Source organism: Hyaloscypha bicolor, assembly GCF_002865645.1.
Source record: "Hyaloscypha bicolor E unplaced genomic scaffold K444scaffold_136, whole genome shotgun sequence".
Taxonomy (NCBI): domain Eukaryota; kingdom Fungi; phylum Ascomycota; class Leotiomycetes; order Helotiales; family Hyaloscyphaceae; genus Hyaloscypha; species Hyaloscypha bicolor.
The window spans coordinates 162,521-179,088 of record NW_020194638.1 but is presented as its reverse complement, the minus strand read 5'-3'; the positions used below and the strand labels follow the sequence as shown (position 1 = coordinate 179,088).

At 37.6% G+C, this 16,568-nt stretch overlaps 2 protein-coding genes across 2 annotated transcripts; one reads left to right on the top strand and one right to left on the bottom strand.

The window, feature by feature from the left end:
* Window positions 1-1,674: 1,674 nt before the first annotated feature.
* On the bottom strand, window positions 1,675-4,120 carry K444DRAFT_540642 (uncharacterized protein; the record flags this gene model as incomplete). The annotated part of the gene is made up of 3 exons (XM_024875728.1): window positions 1,675-2,137; window positions 2,196-2,741; window positions 2,790-4,120. The coding sequence occupies 3 exons, from the start codon at window positions 4,118-4,120 to the stop codon at window positions 1,675-1,677; spliced, it is 2,340 nt and encodes a 779-aa protein (XP_024730734.1).
* Window positions 4,121-6,484: 2,364 nt separating this feature from the next.
* On the top strand, window positions 6,485-8,727 carry K444DRAFT_667548 (uncharacterized protein). Its single transcript, XM_024887310.1, has 3 exons — window positions 6,485-6,962; window positions 7,019-7,485; window positions 7,548-8,727. The coding sequence occupies exons 1-3, from the start codon at window positions 6,561-6,563 to the stop codon at window positions 8,398-8,400; spliced, it is 1,722 nt and encodes a 573-aa protein (XP_024730733.1). The 5' UTR covers window positions 6,485-6,560; the 3' UTR covers window positions 8,401-8,727.
* The last annotated feature ends 7,841 nt before the right edge of the window (window positions 8,728-16,568 follow it).

The window sequence follows — 16,568 nt, the reverse complement described above, 5'->3', positions numbered from 1 at the left end:
TAAGTCTATTACCTAATATAATAATAGGGTAATTATAGGAAGTTTTTAGAAAGAAGTAATAGCCGGAAAGGTTTTAGGGAATTATTTATAAAGCTATTTATAGTTTTCTTAGGCCTCTTAGGAATAAGGGCCCAGAAAAGAAGTTAATATAATAGATATATATAATAGTATATAAATAGATATTAGATATTATAGATCTAATTTCCTATTTTAGGTAAAGCTTATAATTAGAATTATATAAATTATATGAAATTATATTTCCTAGTTAAATAAAGTGCTTTATAGGCTTAACTAAGTACTAGGAAATATATAGGGAGATATTTCTAGCTTTGGAAAGAGGTATTAATTAGTTTTTTATTAGAATTAATTCTTGGAATTAGTTATATTTATAAGTATTACTTCGTAGCTTATTTATTTTAACTATTTATTTATTATCCTATTATTACGTGCCTTATATTCTTTTTATTATTAAGAAACTATAGAAAGATATAGTATTTCTTATATGGTATTATTAGAATAGTTAGAATATTCTTAATTCTTTTAAAGAAAGAGAAATAATTAGTATATTAAAGAAATACTTAAACTATTTAAATTACTTAAGTAAATACTTATTAAATAGTAAGTAAAGTATTAGCAAGCCTTCCCTAACTAAATATAAGTTAAGTAAAGTAAAATACTTAAATAGTTTAAATAGCTTATTATATAGTATATTTTAATAAATATTTCTTATTATATTATAAATACTATCTAATTCTTTTCTTTATTACTTTCTCTTATCTTTATTATCTTTTTTATTAAAATTTCTTTAATACTATTTAATATACTAGTAAAAATTCATAATAATAATATATTATTTAAAATATATAACTTTTAAATAGTAAATTAAAGAAAAAAGGAATATATAAGGATTGCTTTGGCTTTTACTTACCCTTAGATATATTAAGGCCTTTTAAAGTAAGTTTAAAACTAATAATTAGGCTAAGGAATTCCCTTACTATAATATATGCTTGCACGCAACTTATTACTTAAGTTACTTAAATTACTTAAGTATATATTTAATGAGTATTAAGTAGAGTATAAGTAGGACATATCTTGGCTGAGTAGAGTATGAGCAGGATCCACTACTCTACTCTACTCATTTAACACACCGTATAGTCCGCCCAAAGGAGTCATTTTCGTGCCCGACTAGAGGTTAACTCTCTTTTAGATAATTGTCTTCTCCCCAGTCACCAGATCTACTCCCCCTGATAGTGCTGTTGAATAGTACTATTGACTCTGGGTATTTCTCTCCTAAAACATTAGGTGTTGTTTTCAGCGACTTCTTCTGGGGTAATTTGGCTTTGCATTTCTGGTTTACAGAGCTAATATTTCGTGATGGCAAGGTGATTGTGTATTAGGAGGGCAGGAAATTATTTACATGGGTATTTGAACGCACTTAGGAACCCGGAAAGTTGGGTTGGTACGAGATTTCTGATTAAAACACAGCAGCCTAGCATCCTCGCATAGATGGTAGCATAATCAGAATGCATTAGCCGCCTCTATCCTCCCTGCTCCTATAAAGATTTGGGATGCCGCCCTCCCGGATTTTAGAAATCAAGTAAGAAAACTTTTTACACTACAGGCAAGAAATAAAGAACGCCGTATCAAACATCTTACGCCTAGTTCATCAACAGCTTATTTAGACCAAAATGCCACTAAATCATCGAAGTCTTTATCGATAAGGTCCTCGGCCCTCGTCTTCGAAATCGTCTTCTTCCCCGTCAAGACGTTCTTCTCCGCGACAAGCCCAGCATATACTCGGAAGCACATGCGAATCTCTTTATCTGCCTCGTCAATCATGCGCAGGGAACGTAGTGCGTGTGATTTTTTGAACGAAGCACGAGCCTTTTCAGGTACGTAGTTATTCGACATCGAGTATGCCCTTAGCGCCTGGTCCAACAGAGCTACAGCCATTTCGTACTGGTGAATACGAATGTTATGCTCGGCTACTTTGACAAAGACGGCTGCGGTGCGGTGGTGAATGTTGCCAAGGGTAGACTTGTAGTGGATTAGGGCTTTACGGTGGTAGCCGAGACTGTCTTCCATGGAGCCTTGGTCGTAAGTTACGTTTCCAAGTGCATGGTAAAATCGTCCTGAGCTGTTGGAAAGACAGGTTAGATCATGCAGTCAAGATGGGATAGAATGGAATGACTTACATAAATGAGATTCGATCATTGTCGCCGTATTTTTCCTCACGAGCACTTGCTCCATGCACCAGGACAGCGACCGCCTCGTCCAATCTACCTTGTAACCAGTATGCATAGCCGAGATTGACCAAGGGGAGGGATATCAATATTGGCTCAAAGTCGTCCAACTTTTCGAGTAATTCGATGGACCTCAGGAAGTATCTTTCGCCTTCTACCCAATCTTCCTTGAGCATGTAAGCATTACCAAGTTCATTGCAAGCAAGACCGAGTCGCATATCAGTGCGTTGAGTCTTCTCGTCAAGTTCCTTCTGCATCATATCGTGGAAGCTCTTGAGGTTCTTCATCGCTTCAACAGCGTCGTTGGCGTCACTGGCAATGCAGCCTCGGTTGTGGTAAAGTTCAGCAAGTGTGTAGTTCAGCTCAGCGTGTGTGACGCCATGATCAGAGAAGGCACCAGACTGCTCATAAAGTCGGAATTTGAGTGACTCGCAGATTGACTGAGCCATGTTATTGAACAAGTTCGAGTCGATTGATTTCCCACGCTCATGAAGATACCTGACTTTCTTTAGCAAGGTGGGGCTTTGGATGGAAAATGAAGCTTACCAGCCAGCATCGGTAAGTAGTCTGGCAAAATGGTAGTTATTTGAACTCCCCGATGAGGGGAGAACCGCAGGGAAGAGATCTTTCAGCCTAGTAATATGCGGAAACAGCTCCTCACAACTGGGCCAGCGTGCGATGCCATGACGCCACGCAAAGCTCTCGAACGGCCAAATGGATGTAATCAGCTTCACGCAAGCAACGAATGTTTGTCGGAACTCTGCATGCCCCATCCGCGCTCTCGCAACATCTTGAATGAGTCGATGAATAAACAATTTATGCTCCTCTTTGTTGCCCGTTACAAGGGAACAAGCAAGAAGCTCCCCTCTTGCAATCTGGTATTCCTCGATTGAAGTGGGGTAGCCAGGAAGGTCAATCGCATTCATGGCAGTGGTAAGCAGCCGCTCTGGGATACAGTCCGGATCGATCATCGACAATACATTTAACAACTTCTTTCCGTGTGAGAGGTTCTCGAACGCCCACACCGAGGCAACAGTATGTGCGTAGCTGCTGCCCCCTTTGAGATCCGTCTGAAACTGCAACAGCTCTCGTTGGCTTTCTCTCTCGTTGTAAGAATCAAGGAATTGGCTGAAACTAAGCTGCTTCGTGACCATGATACTAGCCATCTGGGTCAATGCGAGAGGCAGTCCGCCTAATCGTGCGCTGACATTACCCACACTTTTTCGTTCAACGTCAGATATCTCTCTCCCTGTTAACTTTAACAGAAAAGCAATAGCTTCGTCGGAATTGAACGGTTTAAGTGGCAGTGACTTTGTCCAGGAGAAAGGGTTGCGGCTGGTGATGAGGACAGAACCAGGCCCATCATACGGCCAGTAATCGTTGAGAATATCTGGGTCTTGTACTCCGTCGTAGATCAACAGCCAAGACACCCGCTTCCTGGACCGTCTGTCACCGTCGCTGTCACGGGCTCGTGGATTCACGAGCCAGCGTTTGACTGCCTCACGAGTATATAGGAGGTCATTCGCATCTGCGGAGCCTTCTGGAACGAGACCAAGAAGTAGGGCAATCCGCTGAAATCCCTGAGCCATCTCATTAACGCTGTCTGCGTTGACCCAGAAAATTGCGTCGAAGTCTTTATGGTGTGTGAGCGCAAATTGGATCGCCACTTGGGTCTTGCCCATTCCACCAGGAGCGCAGATTGCAAACGTGAGTGGGTACGTTACTGCTTTCCCATCCGCTAGTCTAGTAATAGTCCTCGGGCAGAGTTCTGCACTGATTGCATTCAAAGCCCACTCGCGGCCAAAGAAGTTCTTGTTGAGAGGAGTCGGCGGCATCATATAGACGGGTAAGACTGGGCCTGTGTGGGGATCTTCCATTGACGAAGAGTCGAGGTATAATTTTCTAAGTAGTTTCTGAAGAATTGGATCTCTATCGTGGCCATAGTATTCACGTCGTCGGAGAAAGCCCCATTCCTCCTCGTAAGACTTCGGAATATGATCATTATCAGTGGTTTCGTAGGCTTCAGTTTCCAATTCGATTGGCTGAATATCTTCAGGAACGTCATCAAATTGGAGGGGTGTATCTGGTGTATGGTCGCCAAGTAGAAAAAGAGACGACCTATTGTCATCGTCGTTTTCATGTCCCTCATTCGCATGCTTCGATGCTGATTTCTCACTTGGCGCCTCCTCCTCAGTTTCTTGCCACGGTAGAGCTTTCATCGAGAGAGCCTGCAAGTGAGAAGCCAAATGTTTAGCAATGTCTTCGGAGATGGCTTTGCCACGCTTATATTTCTGATTGCGGTCCGATTCCTTTGCGACGGCGAGAGTTACCAGTTTATCCTCGGTTGGTTCGTAGCCACAAAGAGGGCATGCAGTGAATGTGCTTGCAGATGGACCTTGGCTGCGTTTCTTGTACCAGGGTAGCTGTGCCTCTTTGAAGCCTCCTGCATGATCCGATCGCATGTGATGTTCGAAGTCTTCTTCAGTTTCAAATATAGAGACCTCATGGCCTGCCGCCGTGCAGGTCCATTGTTTTGTATGTGTCTCTTGCATGTGGGATAGCCACGAGGCTCGGTCTCTGAACAACCTATGTGAATCCTTACAATCTTCGAAAACGCATACATAAGGTTCGAGGTCGTTCAAGAGATGACGCCTGCCGCAATTTTGCGTTAGCGAAGCTTCACCTGACTGAGTAGGCCGCTGACCTCCAATGCACCGGCGTGGACTCCTTCATAGGAAGCATCATACAGCAATAGGGGCATTCAAATTCCTTACTGCCGGGCAACAGTTTTGGGGGGTCGGGTATTGCTATGGCGGCTTGTTGAGTACCGGTACTAGAGAACACTGTGGGAGCTCTCGATGCGGACGGTTCGAAGACATCTTCAGTCTTGAACTTCCCCGAGACTTTCGAAGCAGACGTCTGTGAAGGCAACCTTGGCTTGAGGAGCATATTTTGCTTATCATAATTACCTTGAGCTGGACTTTCGATGATAGTCCTAGCTATGACCGTTGACTCTGCATCCAGTCCTGGTGAAGGTGACCTTTCCGCTAGTGGTGGCGGGGAAAGATACGATTTTGTACTTAGTTTCTTTTGATGACTTTGGCGGTATAGAAAGCGTTTCCTGCGCAAGGTGACTGACTTCGCAAGTCGTTTACGAATTGCTGGAGCTGCATCGGGGAATTGATGAGTGATCCACTTGAATGCAAATTCAGCGAATTGTTCGCCGATATCGTTACCCTCTTCGTCCTTGATTACGAAATTCGCAGCCTTTGCATTCTGGCTTATGATTGAAGGCCGTCGAAGAGCCACGGATAGTCGATATAAGCGGTCGATAGCCTGTTCGACTCCATAGAGCCGTTGCTCGAAAGGAGTTCGGTCCTGATCAATCGATACTGAAAGCGAGTCATCCGTTTCTGCAGTTGAGCCATGATATGACGAAGACAAGACTGAAGTTGTTGACTTTCGCTGGAAACTATCGCTACTGAAGCTATCTTCAGAACTAGATTGTGAAATTAACTGATCTTCAATTCCGTCAATCTGTCTGACAGTGTCCGTTGCTGTAGGGGCATCAGCGAATCGTTTTATATCTTAGATGAGGGAGCGCTGTTGACCTCGTCGGAGATAAGTCTTGAGACTCCTCAAAAGGTCTAGCATTAGCTTTCTGGCTTCTAGACTGTTTCGCAGTCTATAGTCGAGAGATGCATGCCCATCTGCGAAGACTCCAATATTCGCTGACCAGATCAGAAACCGTGCTCTTTGCTCTTCCTCATTGAGATCATCTGTGTTGCGGCGGTCGTCGGCTGTGGGTTGAACAGCAACAAGCGCATCGAAGTCTGAGAGACATTCATCAGCTCGTCTGCGAATCTCAAAAGACTCCATCTCTTGCAGCAGCAAAAACAATACGCTGACGAAAGACGGACGAAGGAAAAGAGCCGAATTTCCGTTTGCTGGAATAAAAGCAAGACCTTGCTGAGCTGCGGGAAGGGAGAGTTAGCCGCAGCCTCGTGCTGCACACCATCATGAGGGCTGTTAGTTCACTGATGCATGCTGTGCTTCAAGGGTGGTACCCGGATGCTGGATATCCAGTTGATTACAGTAACACAACAGATGTGTTTCGTGGGGGTGCTGCGGCATTCAATGAGACTGTCTCTCAGGCGCCCGTGATCCTTCTCGTATTTCTCGGGCGCATTTATGTGCCACCCCCGCTGCCTGGAATCATAGACCTTGATCCCGCATCTGCACACCTTTCTGTGACTTCCCAGCTCACCTCGAGCCTCCTCTTCAGAAAGCTATCCATTGTAGGAACGAGACGTCGCGATGATTATTGGTCTCGAGCTCGCCTTCGCTCTGGTGCCATTGGTGGTTACGGCAACTGAATACCACAGAAAAGCATATGGCAAGGCTAGAACAATTGTGTCTGGGAAGGCCAGAGACGAGGAGCTTGAAGACTTTCTGTCAGAGCTTCATGATGAGGTAGCTTTGCTCGGACATACTCTAAGATCCTTGATCACCGATCTCGCGACGCTCGACGAAAGCCAAAGAGATCGGCTGTTGGACCTTGATCGAGGAGAATGGAAGCAGGAATGTGTCAGCACCGCATTAAGGACAAGGCTTGGAGGCGATGCAGAGATGGCCTTCACAGACATTCTAAGCCGTCTGCTAAAATCCTTGGAGGAAGTCGTGAGCGAGAGATCCTTTCGCTTTATCAAGTCCGACGTGGTAAGTTACTGACCCCCGGAGATAGCACCAACACTGACGCGGCTGATAAACTATAGACTTGCTCGCCGTGTCTTTTCAAGAAGCTTGAAGGGTTTCGCGAAGACATGGCCAATGGCGTGACAATCCATGACCTCCGTGCTCGATTCCAGTTCACGACCAAAGGAGAACGCCGTGCCAAAAACATCAAGAGGATTTCTAAGTGCAACAAGAAATTGGAACGATTTGTCCACGGCCATCCCGCTGGCATTATTGATGCAGCAAAGAAGACCTCTCTGCGGAAGGCACGACCTCCTACGAACACGTCTCGTAGAATGTCCCAGGATGCACACCAAAGGATTGCCCGACACCACTGGACCTGCCCTTGCCCGTCGCCTCATGAGGCTAGATTGGGTCTTTTGAAGTGTCTGATGAGTCCAGAGAAGGCAGACTCCGCAATCCATCTTGACCTGTTGGTGTCCATGAGGAGTGAAGATCCAGAAAAGGAGATTTGGCTAGAAAGCAGAATTAGCATTCTTCTCGACAGGTAATTACTCCAGAAAGCCCCTCCATTCCTCCTGAAAAAGGCTAAATCAGATCGAATATTAGCAGAGGGGAAACAAAAACCAGACCACTCGTCAGGTTTGTGGACGCGCAAGACCTCGTTGAACACCTCGTTGAGCACAGGCTCGGTTCTGAGGGCCCACGCCGTTATATTGACACCGAGTCCGTCTGTACACTGATCAAAGAGGCTTATGAACACAACTACAGTCTAGAGCTTGTGTTTGACGGAGAGAGACTCTGGCAAACGAGACCAACCAGGAGTCGTGTTGTCCTCAGGCCGGAGATTGGAATCCCACTCAAGACTCTGCTTGGAGATTCTGAGTCGAGACTGAAATTGAAATTGAAGGAAAGTAGGATTCTAGCGGTGGTTCTTGCCCACGCTATCCTCCATTACTGCGAAAGTCCTTGGTTGTCGAACAACTGGAACAAGGAGCATGTCAACTTCTTCGCGACCACTATGGGCCCAGATTTGATGAGGCCATATCTTGTCACGCAGTTCGAGCCCTTGTCTGAAACTGCAGAAGAAGCGTCAGGAAATATGTATAGCCATCCAAGCCCAGCTCTTCTGTCCCTTGGAATCTTGCTTCTGGAGCTCTATATGGCAAAGCCAATTGAATCTTTGTGGGAAGAGGATGATATGGAAAACGGCATGGAGGGCATTAACACAAATTGGATCACAGCCGAAAAGCTGTTGGAAAAGATGGGAGACGACCTGTACGAAGGTTACCGGAGTGCAATCCAGGCCTGTCTGAATGTCGACTACGTTGGCACTGAAGACAGTTTCAGTCTCGACGATGAAGGTTTCAGGAAGCTGGTCTATGAGCGAGTTGTGGTGCCATTGGAAGATGAACTTGAAAATGGTTTTCGTATCACCCCGGCAGACCTTGGAGTCTTGTGAGATATCATAAAGTGTTCGGGGTGGTCTAGTTAAGTGGCATCGGCGCGAGGATAATGGTAAAACTAATGGCGATGGATTTGTTTGGCGTTGGTAGAGTGTTTCAATAAGGATCGATTGAGGTATCTTGTTCGCGGCAGTGTATCGAGTAGTGTTTGTTTGTTTGTTTGTTTTATTCATACTCCGTTCTAGGCCTGAAAAGGCCCATGCGGGGACTAACTACATGAGTTCTAACCTCAGGTAATGTTTTCGCTGACTAATCCACTTCTTGTTAACAAGAAGACGCGTGCAAAAGAGGTCCTGGGCTTTAGTAAATAGCTCCAAAACCCTATGGGAAAAAGGAGCTGAAGAATACCCTCTCCTGTCCTGACGTAACACCTCACCCCCTCCCTCCCTTCCTCTCCTCCCCTTATCCCTCGCCGTCCTGGCACCTCCCTGCAATGCGTAAAAGGACAAATATAGCTAGGTAACGATATGTATGGGGTATTGTGCCTCCCGACAAGGGCAAATGGTTGGCTTACTCGTAGTCTTCTGCCACGAGATACTATAAATACGCCGGGTATATATATAAACGCTCTGAGGTTCCATGGATTGACTCGACGCATCGAAAGCTTCTAGAAGTACTCGATAAAAGTGCTTGTAAAGGTACTCCTTTTCTTAGAACTACTTTTCGAGCTATTTTACTTGCTTAGAAGAGGTAGGCTATAAAGGCTTGTCCAAGGACTTCGTATGAGGGCTCATTAACGGGGTCGAATCGCGTCTTGCCATATATGTATCTGAATATTATATCTTTCGACGAGCGCATAAGCGTATTATGTAATGTAAATTCTCTGTCATAGCCTTGTGAGGTTAGCTAGAAGCTCTATAACGTGAGATAGAGTGAGGTAAATGGGGTATTTCCGAAAATTTGCATTATTGTTTTAATAGTGTTTTCTGTATCGAGTAGTAATAGAAATGGTCCCGATACGTGGTTGTTACGTGACTATATACTACCATTAACTTCAAAACACTATAACTTTATTAATAATTAATAGAATTTTAATAAAACAATATTATATAAAAGCTAATTTAATTTAATAATAGTATTGTTTTATATTATATTAATAACTTTATATAATACTTATATATATTTTGAAATATTTATTTCTTTATAAAGCCTTAAGTAATTAAAAGAATTCATTAATTAATTCTTAAGTTATTAGAGTTTTTGAAAAATAAGTAAAAATATAATAGCTAGTATTATATAAGTATTACGGGTTGGTTTTAGCTAAGGTTTTAGCTAAGGTATTAAGTATTATAGTTCTAGTTTCCACGTTCTGGTTACCTAATATAGTTACCTAATAGCTAGTATAGGAATGCATATAGAGATATTTAGGACGCTAGGCCCCTTAGGGGCTAGCGTATTATGAGTATACTTAAGCCCACAGCCTCCTGTATTCTAGCTTTCTTTTCCTTAGCTTTAAATTATCTTTATAAGAGACCTTCTACCTTGCTTTCCAAGCCCTAAATGCCGTATCCGTAATATTAAGCTAAGATTCAAATCAAGCTCGGTATTTTAGTAGTCTTGGCTACTTACTTATCTACTACTATACCTTACTTCTTTTCTCCTTAGCTTTAGATTCTATAAGATACTAGAATCTTAGATCTTTAAGCCTTATTTTATTTCTTTATTCCTGCTATTTATAACGGCTGGTATAAGGGCATAATCTGCTAAGGACAGGATATCGGAAACAGGTACAAAATAAAGCTAAGCCGGAATTACTTGAACGGAATAATACTAAAGATCGAGGCATTCTCCCTATTTTATTTCATAGCTTAGTATTTTCTAATATATGAGATTCTTTAAACTTTGAGTCTTTAATTATTATATTAATTCTACTATTATATAATACTAAGTTTACTTGACTTGGCTTATAGAGGCAATATAATACTACTAGTAAAGGACCCGTATTTATTCTTAGAAAGCAAAAACAGAATACTGCTTTTAATATTTAATAACCTCCTCGAATTATAAAGAACTAGAGAGCTTAACTAGAAGTATAATATTCTTTATAACTTAATTAACCTCGGAGCCTGACCCTTAACTAGAGCAAATAATATTCCCTTAATACTAATAAGAGTAAAAGAACCGGCCTTCTTTCCTGATATAGGAAGAATTAGTAATAGTTTACTAATTTAAAACAAGAAAAGATAATAGTCGGTTTTAGTCTACTAACTTAAAATTAGACAAGATAATAATTAGTTATAATTCGCTAATATTAAATAAGAAGAACTTACTTAGTACTTATTTTTATAGCTAATACCCTTTCTAAAGCTATTATAAATGGCCCGGGGCCAAGTACTACTACTATGGGTATATTAGACAAGAGGCCCTAGTATAATAAAACGGAGGAGCCAAACTTTAATATTATAAACCCATATTACTAGGAAAGCTATTATAATACTATTCCGGAAAAAGGTATTAAAGAGCGGCTAGCTAACTTAGAACTCAAAATTAGTATAAATACTTCAAAAATAGATAAGATCTAGCAGAAATTACTTATACGGGATAATCTTATTAATAAATATTGCCTTATAACTAATAAATAAGCGGAATACTATTAGAAATTCTACTTATATATTAACTAACTTACTAAGAAAGTTAATAAGCTAGAGGCAATTACTAGTTAATTTCGTATAAGGGAAAGACTAGTATAAGAAGAAGTAATAAAGTAAAGATTTAAGTAAGTAGATATTTAGAAATACTATAGATTCCTATTAGGAGAACTATTTAGGGACTAATACTAAGGCTTCCTCCTGCTTTTAGTCTATAGTAATTAATTATAGCTTATTAGAATTAAGAATCCCGCCCTATTTATAAGTAAGAATAATTACTAGATTAATAATTAGATATTTAATATAAGGAATAAACTAATATAGAACTTTTCTAAATTTAATAATAAACTACTAAAAATTACTTATATAATATAATTAGCTACCGGAGATACCTATAACTTTATTTATAATTAACTAGAACCTGAATTAGTCAGATAGATCTTAATTATTAAATAGATCTTTAAGATTCTTTAGTAAGCTTATAGTAAAGTAAAGAGATAAAGTACTAGGAAATAAAAGAGGTATACTAGTACCTGAGATAAAGAAATAAGCTATTTCTGGTATTCTAGGTAGAGTTTACTTGCTTAATAATAAAACTAGGAAAGTTACTAAATAACTAATATAATAATTTAATAAATAAAATAAATCTCGAGCTATTCACGCCCGTTTATTAATACGAGCGGTTTACTAATCGGGTGCTATAAATAGTTAATTGGCCTTCCGATTAATTAATTATAGCTCCCATTAATTAATAGGAAATGGAATACGATTCGCAAGCTATAGTAGGTCCCGATTAATTAATAAGGGGGCCGATTAATTAATCAAATGGCCGATTAATTAATCGCATAATATTGGGGTTTCGGGGCTAAGGAGGCTGAAATCCTTTAGTTCTCAGTATATAATAATATATCCTCAAGACTAATGGCTGAAATCCTTTAGTTCTCAGTATATAATAATATATCCTTAAGACTAATGGCTAAAACCCTTTAGTTCTCAGTATATAATAATATATCCTTAAGACTAATAGCTGAAACCCTTTAGTTCTTAGTATATAATAGGGGTAAAGATACTTCTCTAGAGCTTCTAGATATATATAGGGCCTCTGCTCCCTTTTTACTATCTAGATATAGTTTATAGTATATAGTTCATAGTATAAGCACCTACTTTCCAAGTATAATTACTAATTCTATATACCTCCTAATTAATTACCTTATTTCCAATATATCTCTTTTAATTCTTCGTTTATCTCTAGCCCTATATATACCTCATTAACGTATCTATAGCCGAGTAGAGCAATATTTTGATATTACTATACCAGGAGTACGTTCCTCTAATACTCAGTTTTTGCCCTCTCCTATTACTAAAGACCCTACTAATAATTGGTCTGCTAAAGACAAAGCTATATGGAATCAAAGGCTTACTAAGGGCAGTAGTAGGAAAATTCTTATTACTAGGAAGTATATAGATATTAGATAGTAGTTACAAAATCCTGATACTTTACTTCTTAGTAGAATAAAAGCAGAGAAGTATTACTAGGCTAATATTAAGTACAAATCCTAATTATACAAGCTTCAGGATAATCAGGTATATCGTAAGGAATACTACGATACCCGCTATAATAAGATTATTCTAGCCCGGTATATCTTTTACTATAATAATACCTTTGAGGTTTTAATTACTATTTATAAGAAATTAATATATACAGGTAAATACTCCTTAAATTTACTAATTTTTATACTAATAACCTATATAATAGCCTTTAATACTATATTTGAGTATATAAGACGTATTTGGCATGGCCTATCCCGTAATAACTACGCTTGGATAAGTGCCCGCTATACTTACTATAATAAGGAAAAGGCTCAGAAGAATCCTAAGGGGATTATACCTATCTAATCTTATTATTCTGGCAAGCGTATGGTTCTGGATTTAATGGATTTTCGTATAAGTATCCCTTAAGTTATATAATTTACTCCTATATCCCTGCATTTCCTGCATTTCCTGCATTTCCTGCATTTCCTGTATTTCCTGTATTTCGTGCATTTCGTATATTTCATACGTTTTTAAGCTTTTCCTGCGATTTTTGCGATTCCTACAATTTTCGTAAATTCCGAACCTTTTTATCCACACTTTATTAATACTATAGTATTACTATTACTAATACTATTATAGCATGATCGGGACGAAGAATATACGTGGATCTGGTAATTAAAATGCCACTTTTCCAAGTTCGTATAGATCCGTAGGCTTAAGGCTAAGACTGCGGACGAAGCTGCGGACGAGCTTATTAAATAGCTAAATAATAATAGATATATTTCCATTTTAGCCTATAATAATGGGAGTGAGTTTAAGGGAAAAGTAATTGAGATTTGTAAAAAGAGAGGGATAAAGATTATTTACGGACGAGCTTATTACCCTCAATCTCAGGGCTCTATTAAAGTGGCTAATTGAATCTTTAAAAAACGACTACGGGCTATATAAGCGGATACTAGTATCTAATCATAGATATAGTTACTTCCTTTAATTATATGGGTAATTAATACTATAGCTATACTAGCTCTTCCTAAGGGAAATACATTATACGAGGTCTGATTTGGACGAAAGCCACCTACTGATTTCCTAGACTATAAAGAGAGTACTTGCCGCATATGTATAGCCCTAGGGGCTATAGGGCCTATAGAAGGTATTACTGAGAATAGCGCTTCTAGAGAGAATAGAGAGGATAGAGAGGATAGCTTTTTCGTAAATAAGGAAGCAGAATAAGAGGAAATAGCTAAGGAGATAATTTTATCTGAGCTAACTAGGAGGGTTATAGAGTATATAAGAAAACAGAAGGAGAATATAGTAAAGAGAGCGAATTCCAAAGCTCTTAAATATAATATTTAAGAGATTATAATCCTCCAGATCCCAAAGTAATATAGATTTGGTACGGAAATGGCTAGAATTCTAGTAAGAGTTCTAGAAAAGACTCTAAAGATATATAGTTTATAAGCCTTACTTTTAATAAAAGCTAATTAAAATAGGGCTACTGCTTAGCTACTAAGTATAGCGAGCTTACTACTCTCTGGCCATATAGTACCCTTAATAAAATCATTTCCTAATTAACTTATCCTAATTTACCTATTACTAGTATAATTCACAAGAGGGATAAAATCACTCTCCCTAAAGCAGTAGTAAAGGAGAATAATCGTGATTTAATTATATTAGTTTAGAAGGCTAGAAGAGTATCTAAGAGAGCAAAGAAGAGAGTAGCTAAGGAGTAAGTACGTAAGAATGGAGCTAGAGAAGGAGGAGAATTAGGTAATTAAGTAAAGAGGAGGGTACCAAAAAGGGCTAGGGTAGCTATAGGAGTACCTAGACATAGTAGGAGGCATGTATAGTAAAGCTTTTACTATTCCCGAGACCTTAATATTACCTGATTAATTAATTGGCTATTTAATTAATTAATCGGGACCCACTATAGTTTGCGAATCGTATTTCATTTCCTATTAATTAATGGGAGCTAGAATTAATTAATCGGAAGGCCAATTAACTAATTATAGCACCCAATTAGTAAACCGCTCGTATTAACGAACGGGTATAAATAGAGCTACTTAAGAGCTTGGGTAATAAGAAGTTTAATACTTCTAGGAACCTTACTAAGTAATATATAGAATAAGAGAATAGGCTTCTCTTAATTAAAAATAAGTAATCCCAAAAGAAATAACTAGTAGAAACCACTTGCTATTAAATACTATCTCGGGCTAGAAAGCTTACCGGAATCTAAAGAGCTATAGTAATTCTATATCTAATAAATTAATCTTAGTAGCCGGTATTCTTATAACTAAAAAAGGTAATTTACTAAGAATTTAAGAAAAAACCAGATTAATTAGAGGGTTTTTATTATTATAGCTATAAAAAGCCTAGATATATAAAAAGTGCCTATTCTAACTTTAATAAGGTTATACTTATTAAAGAGAATTATTTAGAAAAAACTAATAATTTAGAAGTAAATAATAAGAATACTAATTCCTATTTATTATCTAATAAGAAATATAATATTAATAAGTTAGGAAAAATCTAGCTCTAGATATAGAAATAGCTTTCCTAGAATAAGAACTTTACTAAGAACCTATAGATCTTACTTAGCTAATTAGCAGGAACTGGTTTCTTATTAATTATTAAATATACTAGAAAGATAAAACTATAACTTTCTAGTATTTAGTAAATACTAAAGTAAATATATATACTCTAATTAACTAAAAGCATATTTGCCCCTTAATAAAAGTATTATAAATACCTTTATATAAACTTAAAATCCCTGTTTTCTTATAAGATTTTAATAAATAATCTAGTAAAGCTATTTAATATCTAGCTACTATAAATCTAGTTATTAATTAGTATTCCTAAACTCGATAATACCTGCTTATTACTAACCTTAGTTCTTATAATATAATTCTGGAAAGGAAATAGCTAGTAAAGTATAATATTTTACTAGACTATTAATAAAATTAACTTTATTAGCCAGAGAACCGCAAGATAAATTAGCTAGATCTTATTTAGAAAATCTAATATTTTAATAAGAAATATTAAAAAGATAACTACTCCGAAGATATTCTAACTAGGATCCTAAAAGAGACTAGTAAAACTAGATCCGAGAAATAAAAGAATATATTTCTTATTTCTTTATAAGATATTCTTATAAAAAAAGCCAAATATTAGATAAGAAAGAAAAAGCTAGACTTTAATACTCTTAAAATAATTAAGTTACTAGATTATTCCTGCTATTTTATTAGAATAACTACTTTCTAATTAAGTACTAAAGATTCCGGTAACTTAATTAGATTAGTTACTATTAATGAGATTAATTATATATTTAAGAAATAGAATTATAAACTAAAAAAATATTTATTATTATTTATAGTAATTAGATAACTAATACTATAGCTTACTAAATACTATACTTAAACTAGTAACCTAATATATTTTCTAGATATAAATAAATCCGATATTTTTAGTAATATATTATTTTTTAATTCTAAAAAACTTTAAAAGCTCCGGGTATTTCTCTTTATATAGCTATATAATATAGCTAGGATATTCTCTAAGAAAGTAGTAAATAAGCTTTTCTAGTCTTAATTCTTTAATTATAAGCTCTAGTAAACTCGAAAAATATAATATATATAGGGTCGCACGTGACTTAAGAGTATGTAATAAACCTCGGATATTGCAGGTATTAATTAGGGAGTTTAGTAGCCCTTTAATATCCCAATTAACTACTATTTATATTATATATATTAGGCTTATAAATTACTAATTATATATATACTATTAGGGCTTCCTATTTAGAGGGGGCTTCCCTAGACCTTATAAGAGAGATAAAGATTAGTTCTATACTAAATTTAATACTATAGTTTTATAATATACTAATTTATTCTATTATCTTATTACTTATTAATAAATACCTTATAAGCTAATCTCTCTACTCTTAAAGGAAATAGTTTAATAAGTAATTATGTCTTAAAATCTGCGAAATATATAACTTCTTACTAAAGCTATTTCTATAGAGAAAATTAACTAGATTAACCCTAATATAG

Coding starts and splice junctions, on each gene's coding strand:
- K444DRAFT_667548 (XM_024887310.1), top strand. CDS start 6,561: ATGATTATTGGTCTCGAGCTCGCCTTCGCTCTGGTGCCATTGGTGGTT. Junction 6,963..7,018: donor GCTTTATCAAGTCCGACGTG/GTAAGTTACTGA, acceptor GATAAACTATAG/ACTTGCTCGCCGTGTCTTTT. Junction 7,486..7,547: donor ATTAGCATTCTTCTCGACAG/GTAATTACTCCA, acceptor ATCGAATATTAG/CAGAGGGGAAACAAAAACCA.